Below are 27,885 nucleotides of genomic sequence, written 5' to 3'. Positions count from 1 at the left end.
AAACAGATGAAACTTGGGAGTTGGCACGTGAAATTTGTCTTTAACTTTAGTTCAAAGAGTTTATACGGCAACGTTTCAAGCCTTACCTTCAAAGGAACATCAATGGCCAAGTTGATACATCATATGACAGCATCAAATTTGAGAGTTTCCGACAGCCAACTACCTCTATGGGCTAGTTGAAATTATCTAAAAAAAACGATTAATTTATTTTCAATTTAAGCACCAATAATTAAATAAAAGAGATTTTATGATTAATGAAACACTCCCTTCCCTTCCCAAGCAATTTTAAAATGACCCCTACATGCAAGACTTCCCGAAATTGCATGCTTTTTAATATAAACTATTTTTAAATTATTGTTTTTTTTACAGAATACAACTCCCATAAAAAATGCTTCTACAACAAGAAATCCATGAATATCAGCCAAGGTATCGAGCTCTTTGTAACAATTTCAGCTTCATTGGAGCACGACGTCGTTCTTTTCTCACCGTCCTTTAACGCAGCCGTTTTGGTGCACAAAAAGAAATTTCTGGATCCCAACGCCATCAGCTTCTCTTCTCTTTCCAAACCTGCGGCCAACCACACAAAAATATTTATTGGAAATCAATCTTAGCCGTACGTTAGTCTTAAAACATTAGTTAACTGATCTAACGGCTATAGAATCTTCGGAGATGGTCCCTTTTTTCCCTTACTTTCTAAGCTGAATTGAGAATAGTGGAGATTGAAAAGCGCAACGTCCGTTGGCCGCAAGATTGGTCGACGGCCTTCCTTGGAGTACTGCCTGACGGCGGAAGTTATCAAGTCTCTGACAGTGTTTTCCGGCGATATCACCACCTGAACGGCTCCGAGACTGTCTTGAATAGTCACGTTCAGTAGCAGCTTCGTCAACTTCGGCCTCACATCGGAGGAGGTGGAAATAGCCTTCTCTTGAAGTAGATCAGGCTGCGTCTTCGGCCGCCTCAGATCTGTCGGTGCCATCGTCGGGATTCTCCCGTGAAATGACGACGCCTTTTCAGATAGCCTTCCCCGCCGGCTCTTCTCCTGTTCCTTTCGGTTATTTTTTGAATTCGGCATCGAATTGGATTTATAGACTGTAGTATTATACAATAACACAAACAAAAAAACAAGAAACTTTTCTTCGCTGTTGCTTGCTTCTGGTTGGCGAGTGGAAGAACGATTACCTCAATCGCCGGTGACGGTAGAACATGACCCGAGGGAAACCCAGAGCGGGATCGGAGCGACGGCTCTCGGATTTCTGATCACTGTAAGCTATCATCAGCTGAATGGTATATCCGTACATAAACAGGGAATCCAAGGGTAAACGGAGAAGCTAAAAATGCAATAAGATAGGAAGCAAGCTGCCCCTTCAAGTGCCTAACCATCGCACCTTATTTATATCGGGAAGGAAAGCGAACAAAAATAAAGAGAAGTGGCTATGACGAAATCATCGAATCCCGAGACTCTTTCGTTACCGGCTACGTCCGGTTTATGAAAAATAGAGTACTGGTCAAATTGTATAAAACGTCTCTATACTATGTGCTTTTGATGAATTTAATCTCTATTATAATTTAATCATTTTTTCTTTGGGGTAAATTATGCACATGACCTCTTAACTATTGGAGATTCTAATATGACTATTGATCATTTACTTTTTTCAATAAGATCACATAACTATTTAAATTATATCAATCAAGTCATCAATTGTTAATATTCAACGAAAAATGTGATGCGATGGTTAAAGGTTTTGGTATAATTACACATTTGATACATGTTACTTATACATTCTATCAATTTAATCATAATTTTATTTAATAAATTTAACCATCTAATTAGACAATGACATGTGTTATTGGTGAAATTAAAATACAAATAAATTTAATTTTTAAAATTTAGATGTAAATTTAAGTTAAGATATATAAAATAAATTTTTACATAGTAAATATTTTTATTTTATTTAAAAATCCACATACGATAGATATAAATTGGTCCCTAAATGAATCTATACAAATTCATACCAAAAACAACAAATAACTCCAAAATTTCCTTTGTTATAGCATCTAATGACCCCTTTGTTATAACAACAAATTATGAATCTATACAAATTCATAATTTTATTTAATAAATTTAACCATCTAATTAGACAATGACATGTGTTATTGGTGAAATTAAAATACAAATAAATTTAATTTTTAAAATTTAGATGTAAATTTAAGTTAAGATATATAAAATAAATTTTTACATAGTAAATATTTTTATTTTATTTAAAAATCCACATACGATAGATATAAATTGGCACCCTAGATCCCTGGACTTGGCACTTAGAATCGACATATTCCGTACAATATATTTTGTTGTAATGTTTTTATCTTATGAACTGTCTTTATTTTGGGTGACATGCATTGATATTTGATATACTAATTTTATGATTTTTTTTGTTTACTCCTGATATATGGATTATACTTGATACTTGATATTACTATATTTGACGTTATCTGCTATTTTGTTTTACTCTTATACTTTTATGTTTTATATTACTGAATTTGACTTCATTATTATTACTATAATTTAAACATGTTTTGGGAAGTTAAATGTTCTGAAATTAGTTTGAGAAATTTACTGTAATCCGCTGGATCTAGTTGTAAAGTATAGGCTGAGTCTAGAGGTTTATATTACGTAACTGAATGATATATATCAATGTATATATGCCATAAACAATTTCAATCGAGGCTGTGAAAACCCCAGTCTCTTCCTCCTTACCCTTTCCCTTTTTTCCTTTATAGTTTGTGTCGTTTTCTATATATCAAATCAACTTTTTATTTTTTGATTTTCTTTAGTCTGCGGCGACACCAATTTTAATATTGGTTGTCGATCGTCGGTTTTTTTCTCTTTGTTTCTTTTTTAGTTTTTTAATAAGAATAATTTTGTCTTCACGACACGTTTATCTATGCCTTTTGTGGCATGTTTTTTTCTGTATTTTGGTAGTTTTCGGTCGTTTGGTGGATTTGACATCGATCAAGATGACACTAATTTGTTATCATGTTGATCTTTCCTACTTTGGACCCTCATATTGTTTTAGATACGCGTTTTGCGTTCGTGGATAGTTTTCTCACGTTGCTCAACTTTGATTTGCGATTTGTCGGCGGTCTTGCACTAGTTTCATCCCTTTTATGGTTTGTTTGCCGATGCAGTCAGATTTGTTCGTATTTTTATTTTATTCGAGCTTTTGGTTAGATTTTTTTTAACCTTTTCGTTCTTTGGTTCTTGCGTAATCTAGATGACTAATTTTGTGTCAATGATTATAAAAAATATCCTAATTATATTTTAGTTTACAATTATGCTTGTAAATCTTCATTGTAATTCTATATATTTTCTACATTTAATAAAATTGACTGCTTTCTATGAAGGAAAAGACCACAAACCGCAACAAATCAATTGATGAATCTAACTGGAAAAGAAAAACAAATGTAAGGCTGAAAATATACATCTCAAAAAGTTCTATACTAAAATTATTAAATTATAAATTTATATTTTAATTTAATTAACTGAGTTGATATTATAATATTCGAGGAACATGGGTTTAAACGCACTTAGATATATATTATTCTTCGATTTATAAATAAATTATGATATGAGTAATATAGATATTCTATTAAATAAATAAATAGACTATATCCGTAAAAATATACCGTATAGGGACTTGGTATAGAGTTTGACCTAAAGTATTTTCCTTTTCCGTGCTTTAATCAGATCTAGACCGGTAACAGCCCGCGGATGCGACATCTCTGCGGTTACTTGTGGGGAGCTGCTCCGTGCTAAAGTGGGCCCGTGAAGTGGGGATCTTGTTCTTAGTATGAAAAATGTATGATCCGGTAATTTTGCAACACGTTAGGAGAAGGTAGGTTTACGTTTGTATCATTTTTGTTTTAGGTTAAACGACACGTTGTGTATTCCTATTTTTATTTTTATTTTATTTTGATCATTCATTTATCTTTGAATAAAATCATATTTAATATTCTATTATAAATAGAGTAAATTAAATTAAGAGGATTATTTGATATATATAATACTCGGTCAAATCAGTTGACTAATAAATTAAATATTTTTTATTTTTATATTTTTTTATATATAATTAAATATATAATCTTACTGGATCTTTTATCAAATTGGGAAAATCACTAGAGTTTTTCTTATGAATCGAAATGGATTGAAGCAAGCACGTGCATATGTTTATACACAAGGGGATAATTAAAATTGACGCAATGAGTCATGTTGAGAAAAATATTATATAATTAGATATGAATAAAATATTTTATTAATTAAATAATATTATTAATAATTTGATACTATCCGTCAAACAAGATGCTGGTCATGAGCGAGATTAATCCTTTTTCCCTTAAATTATGTCTTTTTTTTTTAATTTTCGAATGATTAGTTAAATTAATGAGATCAATCATTTTTACTTATAATATATGTTTAAAATATTTTTAATTATTTGATAATAAATATTTAAATAGTTCTATAAATATTTAAATAGTTCTATAAATATTGTGTTCGAACTCATGATGTCTAAGAATAATAATTATCTCTTAATATCAATCAATTGGTTCATGTTTATGTCATTAAAATTATGATACAATCAGAAGCCATAGTCCAATTAACTTTAATTGTGTATCATTTTATATATCATAATAAACTATACGATGATTCGTGTTATTAAATTTATTTAAAATATTTTTATTAAAGTATTATTATAGAATTAATTAATGATATATAAAATCATATAAGGATTTAGAGTTACACTAAAAGTGATGAGTTTAACTTGTGGTCGTGAGATCGAGTCCCATGGAGGACATTTTATAATTTGGAGATCTCCTACGGAAGTTGTTCTCAATCTAGTGTTGGGGGCAGCCTACTATTCTACCTCCCCTTACCCCATTACATATAGGAATAAGGGACAATTATTTTTACTAAAAGTGATGAGCTTCTGAAAAATATGGAAACACCTCTAAAAATAAACATCCAAATTGAATGGGTCTAATTAGCCAGCCAGTTGAAGTGGGGTCCTAAGGAACAGACAGACCACTTTGCTAGAGAGGGACTTGACCGACCGGTGCCGCCGGTGGGTCACCCTGAAAGTGAAACCTTAATGAAATAAAAGCATACCATCCAAGGGGTGACTCAGTTACGGGCCCCTTTGTTTGGTCTTTCATGAATACACACTATATCAACTTGTTCATATGATTACGTTCTGCCTTTATACTCCTTACTTCTTTCTACTGTCAAATAAAATTTAAATAAACTAACGCTGTTCCGTATATTGACCATAAACTTTTTTAGTTAAATGATCTTTTAATCTCGAATTTTTTAATCATGGTATATGTAATTTAATTATTGTATTATGAAAATTACATGATTTCTAAAAAATATTTCACACATCGTATAATATGCATCACATTTGATAAGTTCAAGAGTTAAACTGAATAAAAAATTATGTAAATAATTTAGTTTTTAATTATTTCTCACTAAAAATGAGAGAAAAAAATAGCTACAGTTGTGAGAAAGTGGGAAATTAGTACGATTATTAGATGGGAAATGTTAGGGCAAAAACAAAGGGTTAACGAGGCCCCGCGAGTCACTATTATTTGTATGGCCAGCAGGTGAGGTAACGTTTATTTCGCTGGAATGTTTATGAGGGAATTGGAATCTGTGAAGGAATTGAAATCTGTCAGGAATTGAAATCCAATTACATATTCTGTTTGGTTGGCAGAAAATGGAATTGGAATCCAATTTCATATTCTGTTTGGTTCGCAGACATGTCAAATGAATTTGATTTTAATAATGTAAAATGACATAATTGCCCTTCTTGTTTTTTTTGCTTTATTTTAGTTTGTTTTACAACTTACATGTAGTAATATATTATAAAAAATTTAAAAAATATTAAATTTTCATTTTATTGATTGATTATTCATTTCAATAAATTATAAAAATCATGCTAATAAACATCATAAGTTAAAATCATCGCAATCAAAACATGTTAATAAGTTAATAGAACAATATTTCGATACATTCCAATCGGAGTATGTTAATTAGTTACAAAAAAATATACCAAAAATATTTTTATTCAATATATGAATTAGAAACCTTCCGACACGACACAAAATAATAAAAACAATTATTTTTATTCAATAAAAACATTGATTTAATTGAAAATATTATATATAGAGGGGTATTATTGTAATTATTCATAAATATATAAGGTAAAATTATATATTTTTTTCGGGTCGGTCCGATTTTTTTCACCCTAAACTCGAACCCGACTAGACCCGAATATCACACTTAAAAAAACCCAACCCGAATATCACACTTAAAAAAACCCGACTCGACCCGAACATCACACTTAAAAAACCCGACCCGACCCGAACAAAATAAAGTTTCACCCGACCCAACCCGAATATATGAATTAGAAATTCGACCCGACTCGAAAAAATGAAAAATTATTTTTATTCAATAAAAAACAGTGACTTAATTGAAAAAATATATATATAGAGGGGTATTATTATAATTATTCCTAAATATATAAGGTAAAATTATATATATTTTCGGGTCGGGTATTTTTCACCCTAAACCCGAACTCGACCCGACCCGAATATCACACTTAAAAAAACCGACCTGACCCGACCAAAATAAAGTTTCACCCGACCCGACCCGAATATATGAATTAGAAACCCGACCCGAAATAAAAAAAATATTTTTATTCAATATATGAATAAGTTACCAAAAGATTGATAAGGGTAGTATGGTCAAATTTCAATTCCCTCTAACAAGGGAATTGAATTCTATCCATTCTTGGATGGAATTCACTTTTCCTCATTTGATGGAAAATTAAAGCCATGAGAGATTCCAATTCCCTTGAAAAACTTGAACCAAACATGGGAAAGTGGTAGAATTGAATTCTAATTCTCTCTAATTTCAAGGAATTTCATCCAACCAAACACCACCTGAGGATGAGTATACATATTCTAATTAATAATGCATCTTTTGAAGAATCCGATGAATGGGATCTCGTGTTTCCTTTTGAAACATTCAACCGTTATTATTTAAAATATTAATTGTTGATATGTTTTTACCTTACGTGTCTTAATAAGCTACGAGAAACAGTTTTTTTACGCAATTCTAAGTATTTCCTTTAGATACGTGTGGTGTGGTGTTGTGTTGGTCGATAAAGAAAATATATATGTTTGGCGTTTTGTCTTTAATTAAATACATGTGGTCAGAGAGTTCAGTCTAGAGGTAATCGTGCATGGGAGTGGGATGACCATTCAACTGTCATTTTTATCAATTAATTATTGATTCATTAATCATCAAGTATTGGTTATTCATATAAAATAAACAATTCTTGGATATTTAACGTTGATACAGAAATATGAAGATAAAACTAATCATTTCTTTTTTTTTAAATAGTTATTTTTTTTAAGTTTTTACATTAACAAATATAAATAATAATCAATCATTTTATAAGAATATATTTTAACCTAATATATATAATAGGTTTTTTCAATGCATCTTGAATTGTTTTAATTTTTTCACTGCTTGAATTTTGTCTAGAGGTTGAACTACCTCGTCTCTGGAAAGATCCACAACCCCTCTACACAGTCTAAGTTGATCTTTGTACAGTTGGTGGCACTATACTCTCTGTCTCAGGGCGGTCTCTAATAAGGTGCTAGGATAATCCACATTCATAGCATGTCCAAGAGGCTAGATGACACCTTCCCAAGTGTCTCCTACCACAAAGCCTACAAGTCAGAAGCTGCATGATCCTAGTTGATCCTCTAGTGCTCGCCACAGAAGCTGAAGCTAGCAGTCTCCTATGGCTCTCTAATCATTGTCTACAAACTAGGCCTTGTTTCGACCTTTGGAACTGAGAAGATGAAGGTCTCCATGACCCTCAGTAGTCTCTAGCCCTTTAAGCCGAAGTTTGGAATGATTCGATGATGTCTGGGGCTCATCAACCTTACCCCCGGTGTCACAATGTAGGTTGGTCCTCCTGTTTAGGACTCGCTCAACCGTCTTTGATTGGAAGGTCAATTTAGAGAAGACTTTGTGTGGGTCGGCTACCAAGTAAGTAAGAATGTCTATATGGAGGCCCTCCCTAAACCTCCTGCAGTGGTGCTATTCCGTGGTAACCAGCTTTGGCGCGTAGCGGCTCAAGCGTAAAAACTCACACTCATACCTATAAACGAAGCGATCAACCTAGTTTATGTGTAATAATCAGCCCTCAGGTCATTGGTTTGGGTCTCGTTGATGTATTTCTGACTGAACTCTAATATAAAAAACTCCCAAGTTAATCGCTTATTCTCTAACTTTAACTCTACAGTCTCTCATAAGTCTATCGCATCACCCTTCAGCAAGGCGCTGATGCACTCTAAGTTACATTTAGGGGTAAGGTGAAGTTATCGCAAGGTGCAAAGGGTCTCACGAAGCCACTGATTAGCGACTACAAGGTCGTGTTATTTGATCCCAAAAAATCAGTCGTCTTGTAACAGATGAGTCTCTAGACGAGGGACTCCTGAGGGGCTACAAAGGGTGGCCCAAATGGAGTGGATGCAATGGGTGCCCTAGGGATAATCCTAACTATATGCCTCAATGCCTACATAAGGTCTTTGAAAAATATCGCTTCGTTTATCATTGCCTCCTCTAAGATGCTTGCATCATCAGAGTCAGAAACAGACTCATCTCACATATCTTCATCTAGAAAGACATGACTCTCCTCACAGCCCTCCTTACTATAAGTTAGATCGTTTGTTATAACCTACAATTTTCCAAGAAAGAATACTAGTAGGCATCACCATTTCCAGACATTTAAGAACGCTTGACACTTTAAAGGCATGTACATCATTGACACCTAACGAATCTAACCCGCGGGTCATAGGAAAGATTGAACCTAACACTCTGATACCACTAAATATAACACCCTAATTCAATCCAACCCAAAATCCAGAGGATTATAATTTCACATGAAACTACCTAAGTTGCTAACCATTTTTTTTGAAAAAATTTAACCAAGTTTTGACATTTAAACGTAATAAAAATACCAATATAAAATACAGTTACCAAAATATAAGTATTCAAATATGGGGGAACTCCCAACAATAGTCTCCAAAATACATAAGTGAGAAATAATAAGTCTTGAATTCAATGACAAGCTTATCGACTGGAATCTAAGAAGGGTCTATGACAGTACATGCCCTCTACAATATTCGAGATGCACTCTGATAAAAGATCGATTATGCAAGTCCTAAATCCAATGATGAGCTCATCGACTGGTACTTAAAAACTTGCACACGTAAACACATTCCATACGCTAAGCTCATAAGCTCAATGTCACATAAATAACCCCAATGTACTACATACAACCAACATGTAAGCATGCTACTAGTATGGTTATGAACATTTGCATACACAATCAACACAACAAAAGTAAGCATCATGGTGTGGCTCGGGGTCACTCGGCATCACAGAACTCACACCCTTATTTGCTTATTAGAGAACCTTAGGCGGGACTTGGGTTACATAGCATCAACATCTCCCTATACCTCGGGCTAAATCGGAGTCACATAGCATCGATACCTTACCCAAAAATTACTCCTCTAAAGTACTTGAGACGTGTTCGGATCACTTAGCTTCGACACAACTTCCAACTAGCATTTAAAGTGCTCAAGCATTGTATTGGATATATTCGGATTGTAACACCCCCAACCCGTATCTGACACGGATACGAATCCGACGTATCACATTGACTTTTCAAATCATTTACTTTTACAGGATAACTGACAATTCAAATTCACATTTAAAATAAAATTGAATAATTTATATTAAATACAATCATATGGTTTACAAAACTGATCAGAGCATATCCGATTTAAATCCTTAATTACATGCCAACTATATTTAGTATAACAAAATACATACGATTCAATTCTTTTTCTGATCTGATCTTCGGAAAGGATATGTTGTCCAGCCTTGTATAGCTTTGCTCTTCTTACCTCATTGAACCTATGTGTGAAACACTCATACGCTATGTCATTGACTTAGTGAGGCATATAAAGTGTATGATAAACCTTAAATACTTAACAACATCTGAGCATTTCTTACAATAATATAATACAAAAACCACATAAAATTTCATATAACAAAATACAGACATGCACATATACCATCATTATCATCATCAACATTATTATCCTTATCCTTATCACTATCACTATCACTATCATTATCATTTCATTATCATTAATCCATTTAAATATATAATGTTGTACTTAACCTTTGTAACACATCATATAAATACAAAAATCATAATACATTTCACAAAGCAAATCATATAACATCACACATTGTTTATTCATATTATTTCTTTTAATAACCCATGGTACACTTATGAGAACTTAAGGTATGTGAGTGCATTGGGGTTGTGCACAAATGCTGTCACCACAGCTCGTATAAATTGCACCGAAGTGCTGCATAGAAATTGCATCGAAGTGTCACATAGAATGTCCCGAAGGACCATATAGATGTCCTGAAGGACCTTGTAGAAATGTCTCGAAGGACTACGTAGAATTGTCCTGAATGACCGCATAGAACCATTGACTCTTGGCATGACAATTATACCCTCAACTCATATATCACATACTATGGGCTTACCATTTATATTATCAATTGTATCTTATTTCACATAGACAATTAATCATGTAGGTCATGTCACATGGCTTATCTCATATGTTCATGTAAACACGTATATCATATCACATAGTTAATATCTTGTTCTCATATCTTCACATAGATCATATAACACATAGATTCTCATCACATAACTTATATTACATGTTCCTATAATCACTTATGTCAATACCACATAACTTATATCATAGTCTCAGATATTCACATAGATCAATGATATTTAGTTTATCTAACTTTTTCATTTAATCCTATAATTCAATTATACCAATTTTCATAAATTATCACACAATCATGTATTTACATAGCTCATAGTCATGTACACATAAAAATCATATTAACAACATGTTAGTATTCAATCAATCTTGAAATCAGAACATTGGAAATAGACTCATCGCAAGTCTAATTTTCATATAATCATATACTATAATAATATGCACTCACCTTGGCTTCACTAGTCAATGCAACACTTATAACTCTTTATCTCTCACTTGATCAATCTTATCTCGTTAACTCGTCCGATACTTGCTTTCGTTCGATATCTATACAATACATATAATCGGTATGAATGCCTTAATTTGAAACACTATTAATCAATCTTATATAACATAAGTTATTATACAAAGTACTTAATTCACAATTTCCCTATGAATAGTATCGGTACCCAAGGTACAATACCGATACTTCCTTACTGTAGTATAAATACTATACTTCAGTATCGATACCTTTTTTACATACTAGAATTTGGCTCTAAAAATGGTACTGATACTTAAACTTTGGTATCGATACCCTTAATATCGATAATACTCCTTCGGTATCGATACTCCTTAAAGATTTCATCCACCTTTACCTTATGGTATCGATATTGTTCATCTAGTATCGATACTCAGACCAAGATATCACCTATTTTTTCCTTGAAGTATCGGTACTGTTCTTCTAGTACCGATACCCCTTGGCAGAACTTACTTATTTTACCCGAAAATTTTCCAACACTTTGCTAAATTCCTCATTTTACTCTTTTTTCAAGCCTTTAAACTTAACTACACTTATCCAAATCAACTTATATCACTTTAACACATATTGTTGAACTATGTTTTGATATAAAAATTTAAGGAAAATGTTTTTGGACTTGAATTGAATTTACAAAATGTTTTTGGACTTAAATTGATGTTTTAAAAGGTTTCAAAAATAATTCAAAGTCCATTAAAATTCAAATTTGAGCAAAAAAATGTTATAGGGTACCGATACCCCTTGCAGAGGTATTCATACCCCCCTAAGGCTCAAATTCCAGATTGCTCGGATGGTATCTATACTCCCATGGTATGGATACCCCCCAGGGGTATCTATACCCCTGGCTGCAACTGCTAGTTTAATTTTAATTTTATGAAGGAGTACCGATACCCTATGAAGGGGTACCGATACCCCCTATCGTGGGCAGCCTTTTTGAGTAGAAAAATCATCCCCAAATAGATCCAAAATATCCCCAACGACTATATACAACTTCAAACTCATCTCAAGCTATAAATACAAGCTGAGGACACTTGAAGAATAAAGAGAGCAACTATCCAAGCAATCAAACACAAGAGAAGAGTTTTTCATTCTTATTTCATCTTTCTCTTGTAAATATTTTGTTCTTGTGAGCTCAATATTGTAAACACCTACCTTAGAGAGGTTTTCTTGTTTACATTTTTATCCTTTTGTAAAGGGGAAATGTTCTAGTTTATCCCGTGTAAAAGCTAGGGAAAGGTTCTAGTTTATCCAGGAAAAACTAGGGAGTTGTAAGATTATCTCTTTGTCCTCAAAAGAAAGAACAAATTAGTGAATTTGTTGGAAAATCCTTGGTGAGGAGCTAAGGTAGTGGACGTAGACTTTGGTTGAGAAAGTCGAACCACTCTAAATCGTTGTGTAATTTTCTATCTTTCAATCTCCTTACTTCCTAAACACAAAAACCGATCTCGACCCTCTTTGCAAACCGTTCCGATTATCGATTCGAGATTTCAAAAATCCCAAAAATTGGTTTCAGAGCCTAACTCGTTAAGAAGGTTTAACCACCTTGAGATGATCCTCGAAGAAGCTCTACCAATTCCCGACGCAATCGACAAAGACATGACTTTTTCCTCCGGTGCTTATTATCTTGAAGAATATTCTATTATGGATTCACAACCGGTCAACAAGCTACCCTTCTTCAATGGACCAAATTATGCATATTGGAATAATAAGATGATGTATATTATTCAATCCTACAATCTAGGAGCTTGGAACTCAATCATGGATGGTTACTCCTCTCCACCCGGTAAATACAACGATTGGACTAGAGAAGAGCATAAATATTTCCAGCTTAATTCTAAGGCTATACATATTCTATTATGTGCTTTAAGCCCAAATGAATACGAAAGAATCTCATCTTGTTCCAGTGTCAAAGAGATTTGGGATAAGCTCCAAGTCACTCATGAAGGAACCGACGAAGTGAGGGAATCAAAGAAAAGTCTTCTCAACCATAGCTACGAGAACTTCAAGATGAAACTCGATGAAGACATCAAAGCTATGAAGGATATATTTTTTCGTGATTGTCAACAGTCTCAAGGGATATGGAGAAGTAATCCCAAATGAGAAGCTTATGAGGAAGATGATATATTCTCTTCTAAAGGAGCGGCAATCGAAGAAGGTGACCATTATTGAAGTAAGAAACTTAAAGTCTCTCACTCTCGACGAGCTAATTGGTTCCCTTCTCTCTCATGAGATGATGGTTGTGAAGGAAGATGAGGAAAGGGAAGAGAAGAAAAACAAGAAGAAGAAGAAGAAGAAGAAGAATGAGAAGGTAGGCATTGCCTTCAAATCCACCAATGAAAGCTATTAAGATTCAAGTGATGAGGTGGATGAAGATGATGATGAACAAGAAGAAGAGATGGTCAAGCTCTTGAAGGAACTCAAGAGATTCATGATTTCCAAGGAAGTAAAATAAGAATCAACCAAGAAGAAGAGTCCCCCGGTGTGCTTCAATTGTCAAATAAAGGGGCATGTCAAGTATGAATGTCCTCTTCTAAAGAAAAAAGGGAAGAAGGCATTTGTTGCATCTTGGAGCGATGAAGATGATTCCAATGATGAAGTAGTCAACCTATGTCTCATGACCACTCAAGAAGAATTCGAGGTATCTTCTAACTCAAATGAATTTAATTCATTTACTTTTGATGAGTTACAAGATGCTTATAATAGGTTGTATTTGGGATTTGAGACCATGAATTCCAAATATACAAAATTAATTTCAAAACTCAAAATTAAAGATAACTTGATTTTGAAAGCAAAAGTTAATTTTGAAAAATAATTTAGAGCTTTCAAAAATCAAAATAAATGATTTAGAAAAAGAAAATCTTGAGTTAACAGTTAAGCTTGAAAACTTAATAAAATAAAAAGAATTAATTTATAAAAACAACCTATTATGTTTAAATATGGCAAAATGCTCACATTACCATTATCATGGTCATATGGAACATACTTGTCCTTTGAAGAAAGGAAAACGTTTTAAAATTAGGCAAGTGTAGATTCCTAAAGAAACAAGGGGCATTGAAACTAACGTCCAAGGATCCAAAGCAATTTGGATACCAAAATCGAAATAAATGTCTCTTGTAGGTGTGTGGGAGCAAATGGTTATGAAAGTGATGATATTCAAGATGCTCTAGCCACACATGAAAAATGAATAGGTAACCTCTAAAATTAATGTTTTTGATTTTGAATATTTGGTTGCTCATTTGATTTATGCATGCATGAGTTTTGATTTTAAATGATTATGAATTGTTTTTAATCTCATGTATGTTAAAAAATGGTTATGATGAACATTTTCAATTTTTAATGATTTTTCATAATTATTGGTTCATCATAATAAAATTTTGGTCAAAATTGGTTTTAATGCAAATGATATCTCTCTAACAATTGATATCAACTTTTCAAATACTTTGATTTTATAAATCTTTAAATTTTTTTTACCTAAATTTGAATGTTTATGCATGTGGTTTAAATGAAATAGATATCTCTCTAACAATTGATATCAAAATTATTCAAATGCATAACATTTTTAGAAAACTTTATGCATATGCTCTTAATTTTAACAATCGATATCAAATTTCAACAATTGGTATTGCATAAAGTATTTTAGTCTTAGATATATTGAATTTCATGTGCTACTAACATGTTTGTTATTCTTTGTTGAAATTCAATTTTGTTTAACTGTCAAATTTTTAAAGCTAATTTTTTTTTGGAATGCACTTATTGAGGGGGAGTTTGATTTTTCAAATGATTTTTAAATGTCAAATTTACCACTTACTCTCCAAAGTTATTTTGAACTTTAAAGATTGAATTATTTTTGATATAACAAAAAGGGGGAGAAGTTTGGTTTGAACAATTCAATTTCTTAATGAAAAAGGGGGAGCCTAACATTTTCATATTTTTTTTACCAATTGGTAACAATTGATATCATTTTGTTAACAATTGGTATCTTTTTCATTAAATATTTTATTAAGGGGGAGTTTTGCCAAAAATAATTTTTCAAATGTTTTGTTATATCAAAAAGGGGGAGATTGTTGAACTATGTTTTGATATAACAATTTAAGGCAAAATGTTTTGGACTTGAATTGAATTTACAAAAACATTTTGGACTTAAATTGAAGTTTTAAAAGGTTTAAAAAATAATTCAAAGTCCATTACAATTCGAATTTGAGCAAAAATGTTATAGGGTACCGATACCCCTGCAGAGGTATCTATACCCCCTGAAGGCTCAAATTCCAGATTGCTCGGATGGTATCTATACCCCTATGGTATCGATACCCCCCAGGGGTATCTATACCCCTGGCTACAACGACTAGTTTAATTTGAATTTTATGAAGGAGTACCGATACCCCCTATCGTGGGTAGTCTTTTTGAGTAGAAAATCATCCCCAAACGGCTCCAAAATATCCCCGACGGCTATATACGACTTCAAACTCATTTCAAGCTATAAATACAAGCTGAGGACACTTGAAGAATAAAGAGAACAACTATCCAAGAAATCAAACACAAGAGAATAGTTTTTCATTCTTATTTCATCTTTCTCTTGTAAATATTTTGTTCTTGTGAGCTCAATCTTGTAAACACCTACCTTAGAGAGGTTTTCTTGTTTACATTTTTTATCCTTTTGTATAGGGGAAATGTTCTAGCTTATCCCGTGTAAAAGCTAGGGAAAAGTTATAGTTTAGCCCGGAAAAACTAGAGAGTTGTAAGGTTATCTCTTTGTCCTCAAAACAAAGAACACATTAGTAAATTTGTTGGAAAATCCTTGGTGAGGAGCTAAGGTAGTGGACGTAGACTTTGGTTGAGAAAGTCGAACCATTCTAAATCGTTGTGTAATTTTCTATCTTTCAATCTCCTTACTCCCTAAACACAAAAACTGATCCCGACCCTCTTTGTAAACCATTTCGGTTGTCGATTCGAGCTTCCGAAAATCCCAACACATCTAAACATCCAATATCTCATTAGAACACTTGAAACTAAAAATCTTACCAAATATTCAACTTTGTTATTAATCATCTCTAGCCTCTTAAATCTCTTATTCTGATTGATGACAAGTCAAATATGACTTCTAAATTCATTTACAAACTCTATCTCAACAATTCACTTAAAAACCTCTTATATTCAATCTTCCACAACTTGCAAATCTTTTAGTTTTTACTTCTCTTTAAACTTCCTTAAGCTTTCCTATCATCTCAAGAATCAAAACCAACTTAAAAATGAAAAGAAACATTAACTTGAGATCAACTTACCTTACCAATGAAGTCACGGGAAGAGAAGAAGAAGAAAAGAGCTGAACCAAAGTCTCCAGATATTTCTTTCTCTTTTTCCTCCTTATTCTCCACATGGATATATAGACACCCAAATAAATTTTTAATTCATTTCTTATCAAATGACCATTATACCCTTCCATCCTTACTTCTTTTCTATTTAATCATACACAAAGATATTCCAATTAAGCCCTTGAACTTTTCAATTTTTTGAAATTGACCACAAAGTTTTAAAAACTTACATTTTAGTCATTAGTCAAATTTTTGGGATATTACACGGATACTCCTTTACTCAATTATACCACGTCGTACATAAGTAAATCAGGTGTCCTCATTGTTTCTTGAGCATAAAACAAGACATAAGTCTTATAGAATCTTACCTCATAAAGATCTTATGTTAGCACACAATTATTAAGGTTTTCACTTGTAAGCTTTTTGTAAGGTTTTCCTCAACCCAAGACTTTTTTTTCATTCTTCCAATTCAAGTTAACCTTATAGTCCAAAAATTCGCGAGGGTATTGATACTCCCCCTGGGATATCAGTACTTCATCTCCTATGGTATCGATACTTTGTAATACCCCCAACCCGAATACGAGTCTGAGATATCACATTAACTTTTTAAAACAAAATTCTTACCAAATAACAGAATATTTGAACTTATTTTAAGAAAATGCTATAATATACTATTAAATAATGTTTGTTATAAAATTTTGAGGCAAAAACGTATTTATGAACAGTAAAATACAGTATGAACAATACCGTGAACAGTAATGAACAATACCGTGAACATTGCCCTGCTACAGTACCAAATGTTAAAATTTCCAGAATTCTTGAGGGGAACCGATTCCCCTGCTACAGGGAACCGATACCCTGCTACATTACTGCTACAATAACTTTCGTAAAACGTACATGAAACTCGTAAAAACTTAACCATTCATTAGTATACGTTTACATTTACATAATTATGTTTAAAACATTAGAAAAGTTGATCAGAGCGTTAGTACTTAAACATTTCTTACATGCCAACATACTATATACAATCAAAATACATACTTTATTAGTTACTTCTGATCTGATCTTCTAGCAGTGTTGTTGTTCTTGCCACTCCTATTTCTGTTTTTCTTGGTACCTATGTGTAAATCACTTACACGCTAAGTCATAGACTTAGTGAGACATAATAATAATAACAATGAAATATAATGATGATGCCATAATAAGATAAAATATAATGAAATCATATATATATAATCCATGTAAGCTGCATAACAATGTATCTTACCAATAATCTCCTCAAATTAACCATCATGAATTCATATTAATAAGTTCAATAGATTCAATAGCCCATGATACAATACCGAGAACCCGAGGTATGTGAGTATTGTGAGGGGTTGCACTATGATGTCACCACAACTTATATAGATTTACACTGAAGTACCACGTAGAATTTGTCCCGAAGGACCGCGTAGAAATACACCGTAGTGCCATGTAAGATTGTCCATAAGGACCACATAGAAATTCCTTAAGAATCATATACATTTACCAAGGATCAAGTAGGTGTATCAAAAGACCTCATACATGTTCCAAATAATACATATATGTCTCGAAGGACCACGTAGAATTTGTCCCGAAAGACCGCGTAGACCCTCTACTCTTGGCATGCCAACTATACCTATAGTTCTCATCTACATAACTTGGGCTTTCACATTTCACATAGTTTATATCGCGTAGACATATTATTTTCATACCTTTATCACATAGACATATCATTTCCATACCTTTATCACATAGCTCATATAACTTTTCCTACATATTCATGTCACATAATGCATATGGTATGAATTCATATCATGTTTCATAATATGATATGTAATCATGTATCAAAATATTGAATCTAGACTTATCACAAGTCTAGAATTGATTATAATACTATATTCATGCTATGCATATGCACTCACCTATATCTCTTTGCCTTTTCCTCGATCGATCTTACTTGTAACTTGTTCCGGAACTCTTTTAGACTCGATATCTACATAAACATAATTTTTGAGACAATTATTAAAAGCCTAAACCTTATAATTCGATATTAATAGCTTAAACGACTTAATAAACCAAACTTCAACTTTTCCTTTAGGGGGTATCGATTTCCTCCTTAGGGTATCGATACCCTTATTACGTTATGGAATTTTTCACCAAAAAATTCATCAACTCATCACTGAATTTCCTCATACAAAACTCTTTTCATACCACTAAATTCAACTACAATCATTTTAACTAACTTCTATCATTTACACACCTTATTTTCTCTAATACTTCATTCAAATTCTTAAAACTAATAATCATACCAAAATTTTCATGTTATCCAACTTATAACTTATTATTCACACCTATGACAAGTCAACAATCTTATTCAAACTTCAAAAACTCATCCATATCAAAATTTCATCTAAAAATCCATTTTCTTTAATCTTCTATAACTCCAAACTCTTTGAGTTTCTAAGTCTCTTTTTCCTTCCATCATGTTTCCTAAAGCTTCATGAATCAAAACCATGCTTGAATTTGAAGGGTTAACCAAAACAAATCAAACTTACCTTGAGCTTAGAGTGCTTCACGGTTGGGAGAAGAAGAAGATGAAGAAAGAAGGAAGAAGAAATGAGATAAATTTGGAAACATTTGTTTCCTACATAAGCCCCACGTGGGTTATAAGATAACCCAATTAATTTTTTATTCATCCACTTGTTCAGTGACCCTTTTACCCTTTTACTCTTCTTTCATTTGCTAATTAATCCTACACAACATCATTCAATTAATTCCTTTACTTTTCAATTTATTTAATTTGGTCATTGAATTTTAAAAAAATCTTACACTTAAATCACTAACCTTGTATTGAGGATGTTATATACTTCCCTGAGTATTGATACCAATTTTACTTTCGATTTTTTTAAAAATGTCTCAGTATTGATACTCTACCCTAGGTATCGATACCAAAATAGTCTATTGGAATTTGATCAAATCCCCAAATATTGATATCATGTCCCAAGTATCGATGCCTCCTGAGCATTATCGATACTTCTTGATGGGGTATCAATACTTTCCTCACAACCCTTAGAATTTTACCCTTTCACAACGAGCAATATTGGTACTATTCTTTCAATGCTGATACCTTATGCCCAAAATACTTTGTTTCTCTCATCTAAAACCTTTCAAATCACTTCTAAAGTACCCCCAAGACCCCCCAAATGGTGTTAAAAGCTTATTTAGTACTCAAGGGACACGAAAGGTCATTACTTTACACAAAAATAACAACAAATTCCCGTTTTCATGCTTTGAACCCCCAAGTGCACAAAAATGGATCATACACACATACAAGCAACAAAAATACACATACTGATCTAAAAGAAGTAAGGAAAAGGTTAGAAGTGTGTCACCTTACACCTAGGAGTTGTAGGAACCACCTCAAGCTCACCAAAGCATTTGTTTCTCTTTATCTTTCACCATTGAACTTTTACTCACTTCTTTCACTAGAATAATCAATGGAAATGAGTTATAACTCATCTAAAAGATTTATGAGAGGTAATGAGATGGTTTTAAACGTTAAAATGAACTAGAATCCTTATAGGGTTCCCAAACTCATAAGCCCTCCACTAAACCTTTCCCATAGCCAAACTCAAAAAGAGGAGCTTTATTGGAAACTTGAGAGGTGATGCTTTTATTTCTTACCTTCATTAATCCAGAATGAGAATGAAGATTTACAAGTCTACACTTTTTCTTGGCCACAAGAAGGAGAATGGAAGAAGTTTGAATGGTGCGAAGAAGACAAAAGATGAAGGGAAAACATATAGGAGAGTTTCTGCGTGGGTAACTTTATCCTAATTACAGATTTTCATATTTTGAAACCAAAGGGGTTTAAATTTCAGTTTTTGTCCTTCTTAGTTTAACTCCAAATAGAAAATACCATTTTTAACACTAATTGGGCCTCAACCCAAACCAAATCATTTCATTATTGTACATGAGTTTCTCACAAGCTTATTGGATTTATTTAATTCTCTCTTGGGTTAGTCTAAAACTTCTAACTTGAGAATCAAGGCGTTACACGATTTCCTCCCTAAATTTCTAAAATCACTTATAATCTCGTACTCTTCCTGACTATAGTAACCCTAAAAAATGATAACTATTTCTCTTTCCTAAATGATCAAAGCCCCTATGAGGTCTCGTGTGAACCAGGTAATAAAGCCATAATCCCTTTTTTCATTTTTTTGTTTCAGTTCGAAAATGAAGGAAGATTGGTTCCATGAAAACAAATAACATAAAATGTTTGGTATGCTCTTTTTTGCATTCGATTTTTTTTTTCTTTTGAATATGGGAATACTCCAAAAAATCTATTTATTGTTTCCTAAAAAATGAATGGAGAGAGCTCTTGTTTTTTTTTAAAAATGCTTTCAGTTTTTCGGAAAAAAATAGGTAAACCCCCTTACAAGTTACAAAATTTTGGGAGGGTTTTTTTTATAGAGAAAATAACTTCAGTGAGTGAAAATGTCTTATAATATATGATTTTAACCAACATTTTTTAGATTTGCGAAAATGACTAACAAATTCGCAACGAAATCTCGAATTCACAACGCGAACTCCAATTTCGCAACTCAGTTTCAAAATTCGCAACGCGGATATGTAAATCGCATTGCGATTTTCTGAATTCGCGTTGTGATTTTCTGAATTAAACGCGAATCTATAATTCGCAACACATAAGTCAAATTCACAACATAAAAGTTAAATTCGCAAAGCGCGTTTATTTTTGCAACGTGAATTTTATTTTCGAATTCGAAACACAATATTAATTTCGCAATACAAATGTAAACAATATAATCATAAATCATAACCTAAAACCCTAAATCACAACTCAATCCTATCTCCATCTCTCACTCTCTATGGCGACATCTGTCCCCATCTCCGACAAAATCTGTCCCCATCTCCGACGAAATCCGTCTATCTCCATCTCTTAGAGCCACCCTCACAACCATTCACGGTCAGAAATGGAAAATCAACCACCGAGGGTTAGTTTTTTTAATTATTTTTATTTTGAAAATTTTGTATTATTATTAGATTTTTCATATTTAAATTGATGATAAATTTACTGGTAATTTCAATAATAGATTAACCATTTCACTTAGATTGCTTAGTAAATTCATTCGGTTGCTGCCAATACTGCTAAACTGTTTAGTCTTTAACCCTGTGAAGTTAGTATTTGTCTTTGTTTTGTCTTTTGGTTGAAGTAATGCAATTCATTCAAGTTTTAATTTGTAGAAGACTATTTGAAACTTAAATTCGCAACAAGAAAATGAAAATCGCAATGCGAACTCCAATTTCGTAACTCAGTTTCCAAATTCGCAACGCGAATATGTAAATCGCATTGTGATTTTCCAAATTCGCATTGCGATTTTCATTTCGCGTTGCGATTTTAAGTTTCAGAAACTATTCTTCTTCTGCAAATTGAAACTTGAATGAATTGCATTACTTTAACAAAAAAAACAAAGACAAATACTAACTTCACAGTGTTGCAAATTTAAGTTTCAAGAATAAACTATTACTCTTTATGTTGTCCTTGAACCTGCACTAAACCTATATGTTGTCCTTTTAAATGTTTATATAAGTGCTTACTTCTGGAATGTTATCTGATGCATTTTGTGAAATATGATAGAATAATGACTTGGGTGAATACCGTACAAGTTTGAAACATATTTGGCTTTTTTTTTCACTGTTTAATATCATGTATGTTTATAGTGTATAATTTGTAGTTTTTGGTATATCTAACTTGGTATGTTTATTGTTTTTGTAGAAATTTTTTTCGGCTTCATTGACCTTAAGGAATAAATTAAGCCTAGCCACTATAATTGCGTCGACGCTTACACCTGTACAAAGAAAATTGTTTGAGGATACTTGCTTCGGGCCATGGCTAAAAGTACAACATTCGGGTGGAGATGCTATGTTGACCCATTTGTTTCTTCAGACCATGACTAACGATCTACCCGAGAGGATACAACGTGGTGATAAAGAGATATGGTTTCATTTTCCTCCGCGTATACTTGTTTTGGGCGGGAGGAGTTTTGCTTAATCACTTGTCTACACTTCGGACACGATGATGTAGGTTGGTACACTAGTCATATCGCCCGCCCATCATGGTTATCTCGGGTTTTTCCTGAGCTGGTAAAGGCGAAGCCGAGTTTACACGTCGACGACTTGAAAAGATTATTTGTTAAAGATGGTTTTACTCGGATGGATGACCTCGATGTTGTCCGAGTATGCCATTTATCACTTTTGCATGCCGGCTTTTTAGGCAAAGAGGTCAGACAACCTATTTCTGAGGGCCTAATATTATTGGAATGTATATGCTAATAAATAAACTTTATTGTCGGTTAACAAATAAACTTTATATTTTCTATGATAAGATAGCCTAAATCCACGTAGAAGCTCTAAATTTAATTTCTTTGCAACACGTAACATTAGAGTTTTATAAGTTAACTTTTTAATGACATTTTTAGTTGAAGATTCATGGGTAAAGACATATATTGTAAAACACCATGAACATTATCCCATGACCCTCCAAAACACAAATCTATCCAAACATGATCAACATTAGATGATTTCATTCTATAAATTGTAAATTAATTTACTAAACAAACGAGCTATAAACTACATATCATCACTAACTTAGAGAAAAACATATCTTTATTAAGTTGATAGTTAATAATTTGGGAGAGAAATCATTGAAAAATTATATAGAAATAAAAATATGTAAAAAAAATTAGAGATGGGGAAGGATGTCGTTGGATATAGGAACGGATGTCGCTGGAAAGAGTGATAGATGGAGATGGAATGAGTTACGATTTAGGGATTTAGGTTATGAGTTGATGTTGCTGCGTAGTTATATACCCAAAACATTTGTGTTGCGAAACTAAAACCTGTTGCGAAATTAAAATTTGTATTGCGAATTAGAAAATCGAGTTGCGAAAACAAAATTCGCGTTACAAATTCAGAAATCGAGTTGCGAATTTAAAATTCAGTGTTGCGAATTTGAAAATCGCGTTGCGAATTTGGAAATCTCGTTGCGATTTACAGATTCACGTTGCGATTTACAAATTCGCGTTGCGAATTTGGAAGTTGAGTTGCGAAATTGGAGTTCGCGTTGCAAATTTGAGATCGCGTTGCGAATTTGTTGGTCATTTTCGAAAATAAAAAAAAAATTGGTTAAAATCGGATATTATAAGACATTTTCGACCACTGAAATTATTTTCTCTTTTTTAAAACCCCTCCATACGTTACAATCGTCCATTGAAAAAATAATTTTTTTTACATCAATTTTGTTTTTTTGTGCATGACTGATCTGGAGCATTTCGTTGATTCGAACTCGATTAGACTATTCTGACCATAAGATGTGAATGCTGGAACTGTTTGGATCATATGCTAGCGAGAGAGGGACCATTTGATTGCTTCTGTGGAAGGAGCACTTGAGCAGGGGGACCATTATAGTGGCTTGGCTTTCTCACATGAACGAGTGACTTGGTTGCTGGAAGCTTAGTGATGGCTGAATAATCATGTGGGGGAAATGAGGGGTCATGGGCTGCGACAGCTAAATCATTAGGTTCTAGGATGTCTTAAATTCATTGTGATTTGAGACTTGGGGTAAACGGATTTGTAATGGGTTAAAGATTTGAACTATGAATTTATTGGGATAGAATTGAATGATTTGATAAATGGGTTGTTTCATTGGGCTTAATCGTAAGCCACCCACCGACGGACTATCCAACCTGCATTCCAGCCACCACCAAATTACAAAATTCAGGGCCCAATAATGAAAAATGAGGCATCAGTTCGGATAATTCCTATAGTTGCTTTAAATCTTTGGGCTATCAAGGGTCATGTAACAGTAATAGGGCTATTAAGACAGAGCGTAAAGAGTTGTTTAATCTAATAATGTCTGTCCCCAAGGTTTGTATAAGAGGCTGCCATTGATTCTTCTTCCTTCAACCACCATAACACACTTTGAAGTAGATATTTAAGACAGTCCAAAGATGTTAGTTAATGTAACCTCTGGAATCTGCAATTTCAGCCCAACCTAGTCCCTAAGATTTGGAACTTTCAACTGATGAAACTGAATAAATGCACAACAGGAATATGTCACTATATTCTCGAACAGCATAAATTCCCCCAACTGTCTCCATTTAATTTTGGACTGCTTAACAGTTAAAGCTTTGCCTTTCAACATTGTCCTTTGGCCACCAAGATTCGAGAGAACAAAGATACAAAATAAAACCATTTAGGCTACATTAATTAGGGTTTAACATTCACATTAATCATCATATTTAAGCTCAGATTAACATACATATGATCATAGACCTTAACCACAACCCAGGCTATGCAAGGTTAAGAAAAGCTTAATGATGCATAGAAAAAACACCAGACATATGTTCTTCAAATCTTTATAATAATATGCATGGACGAGCCTCTCAAGGCTTATGGTGCTGGGTGTAAATATAGTCCAGGTGAGCCTCTGATATCATTCTTCTCTTCAGGCATTCATCATCTCCAGCATCACAAGCCTCTACGCCAAATAGTTGCTTGTAAAACAAAAAACATCAAATATTTAGCCAAAATATTAGTTGATGAAAAAAGAGGGTAAGTTTAAGCTTACGTTCATTAGTTCAGTGTCTTCCCTATCTGTGATTTGGGTAAGCTCTATCTCTTCTTTTCTGCATAGAAGATATTGAATTTTAGCTTCACTGATCATCGCTTAAAGATCTGATCTGATTCGATTCCGAATTTAACCGAGACTAAATATAATTACCGGGGATGGAACACAGTCACCTCGTTTGTCTGGTATTAAACGAGCAGATAAATGGGAAGAGGAGATAAGAAATACACAGAAGAGAAGAAGAACGCCATAAAGAAAGCTTTGGATCATGGTTTGCTCACAAACTTAGAAACACATAGAGACTAAAAAGAGAAAGAGAGTGCTTGAAAGGGCTGGGAATTGGGACACTGTATAAATACATGCAAAGAAAGCTTAGGCACTGTAAATCACATGAAAGACTAAAATATCTATGATATTACAAAAGATGTGGGCCTAAAGGCTAGAGAAGCAACATGGTCTTGGATTGCAATAATATTTTTATATTTTGAGGTTGTTTAAATGTGTGGCAACAGCAGCAACATTAGGACAGAAAGAGAAGAGGGGTAAGACCGCCTTTGGTCTCGGTCTGCAATGGTGTCGAATAACTATCCAAATATCAAGTGTAAGAGTGGTTTTGACAGTGTTAAGCAACCTTTTGGACATGGTAACAGCTGTTGCCCATCATCACATTTTATGTTTTAAAACATCACAAATGTTTCGAAAATTGTCCAAGATGATTAGTGAATAGTTATTACATCAATGAAAAAACAAATCTTTAATTAATTAGTTAATCAATTTTGGGTCAGTAAAGAAAAAGTTGTCAATGCATCTTCATGTAAGCAATATTTCGTAGTGGCAACCCCCAAACTTATTTTTTTTAAATTGATAACTTTTGTTGCCGAAGAATAAAATTGTGTGATTGACGAACCAAATTACTTCGGTGGTTAAAGGAATGATTATTATTTCTAGAGGTTACGGATTCGAACACCAACGACTGCAGTAGGGTGATTGATCATACATTGTCAAATGATTATGAATATTTAGAAAAAATACAACTTTGTAATCACATGATACAAAACAAAAAATAATGTGTGATACTTTCACTAGGTGCCACGCAGAGATATGGAATAAATTTTATATGTCGATATCGTTATGAAGTTCTAAAATAATCATTGAGAAATTATAAATATTTTGATAAAATAGAGTCATGGATCGTTTGGTTTAGACGTCTCCAATTCAGAAGCTCCAACTCTTTTTCTGAAAATTTAATATGCATGGATGATATTATATTTATGGGTAAATTATACTAATCATCACTAAACTTTATTTCTCTCCTATTTTACTTACTGTATTTGAAATTTATTCAATTTTCTCATTAAATTTAACACAATTAGCATTTTGGTCACTTAATCGTTAAATATTTAATGGCATTAAAATGATGTCGGTTTAGGAAAACAAAATTTTTACTAAAACGAAGTTATTTTACATCTACATAAAAACTCATTTATAAAATTGTTTAGTGAAAAAATGGATAGTGACTAAAAATGTTAATTATATTAAATTCAATAAGAAAAGTAAATTAATTTAAAGTATCGTAAATGAAATAAGAAAGAGAGTGAAATGATTGCTGTAATTTTATATATATATACATTCCCGAACGAAGAAGTGTGGTCTTTTTCCAAAGCAAAAGCTGCCAAAGTCACCACAAAATTTTCAACTTTACTATCATTGCTACTAATAAGAACTTACAAATGGTGATATAATATTGGTTTCTCCCGCAGTTCCACCAAGTAAAAATGCTTTTGCTTTTGAACTCTTTACTAAGCAACGGCTGGGAATATGCTTATCACACCCAACTTTACCAATGTGGTCAGCAACGAAATCAAGAAATTATTTTACCGATGATCAACTTTTTAAATTTAAAATATATGATAAATTTAAAATTTTAAGAATACGATTATCCCAACTTACCTTTGATCCATCTTTGAATGTGCTGTCATGTCCAAGCTGACGAGAAAACTTATGTATTTTAGGGTCAAAGCTCATAAAAAGGTTTTCTAAGCTAATACTAATGCGATATACGGATATGTTCAAGTAGTTAAGCAGCTTTAAATTTTCAAACTAGTTTAGATGGCCGAGTTGATCTAAGGCGCCAGATTAAGGTTCTGGTCCGAAGGGCGTGGGTTCAAATCCCACTCTCAACAATTATGATATTGGGATATTTGCACAATTATGCCCCAACAAGTGTCGAATTTTTATTAAGACCCTTAACAAAATGATAAAAAAAAATCCATAGTCTGGTAAAGTCCAACAAATTTTTATTAAGACCCTTAACAAGTATAGGCCCACTTCCAAATCTTTCTCAAAAAATTGGGGAATTACGAAAATTCATGGCTGTAATTTTTTCTAGAATTTTCTCTTAGGTAATGATTTGATGAATGTTACCAAGTGAGCTGAAATCAATTATCATTTAAATGCTACCACAATGATTAGTTGGACACAAATTGGCCTTTGATATTTAATGAAAATAAAATATCAACTAAAATAAGAATAATTAACACTCCAATTAAAGACCTTTTCATTTGTTTGTTGGGTGGAAAGTATGAACCCAATTTTAATTTTACATATTATTTATCGTGTGATTATAAGATAATATTTGTTTAGTATTTTCTTAATCTATTGAT

The 27,885-nt window shown here is 32.8% G+C and overlaps 1 protein-coding gene and 1 non-coding gene across 2 annotated transcripts; one reads left to right on the top strand and one right to left on the bottom strand.

Annotated features, from left to right (window-relative positions):
- Nucleotides 1-229: 229 nt before the first annotated feature.
- Nucleotides 230-1,374, bottom strand: LOC120159904. Its single transcript, XM_039170416.1, has 2 exons — nucleotides 691-1,374; nucleotides 230-567 (listed from the first exon to the last, which is right to left on the bottom strand). The coding sequence occupies exons 1-2, from the start codon at nucleotides 1,070-1,072 to the stop codon at nucleotides 395-397; spliced, it is 555 nt and encodes a 184-aa protein (XP_039026347.1). The 5' UTR covers nucleotides 1,073-1,374; the 3' UTR covers nucleotides 230-394.
- A 25,951-nt stretch (nucleotides 1,375-27,325) lies between these two features.
- On the top strand, nucleotides 27,326-27,405 carry TRNAL-AAG. Its single transcript has one exon. It is a non-coding gene; the product is annotated as a tRNA-Leu (tRNA).
- Nucleotides 27,406-27,885: the final 480 nt, after the last annotated feature.

This window comes from Hibiscus syriacus, unplaced genomic scaffold (assembly GCF_006381635.1).
Source record: "Hibiscus syriacus cultivar Baekdansim isolate YM2019G1 unplaced genomic scaffold, ASM638163v2 tig00111387_pilon, whole genome shotgun sequence".
NCBI lineage: Eukaryota > Viridiplantae > Streptophyta > Magnoliopsida > Malvales > Malvaceae > Hibiscus > Hibiscus syriacus.
Note: the sequence above shows the minus strand (reverse complement) of the source record. Positions and strands in the feature narration are given on the sequence as shown.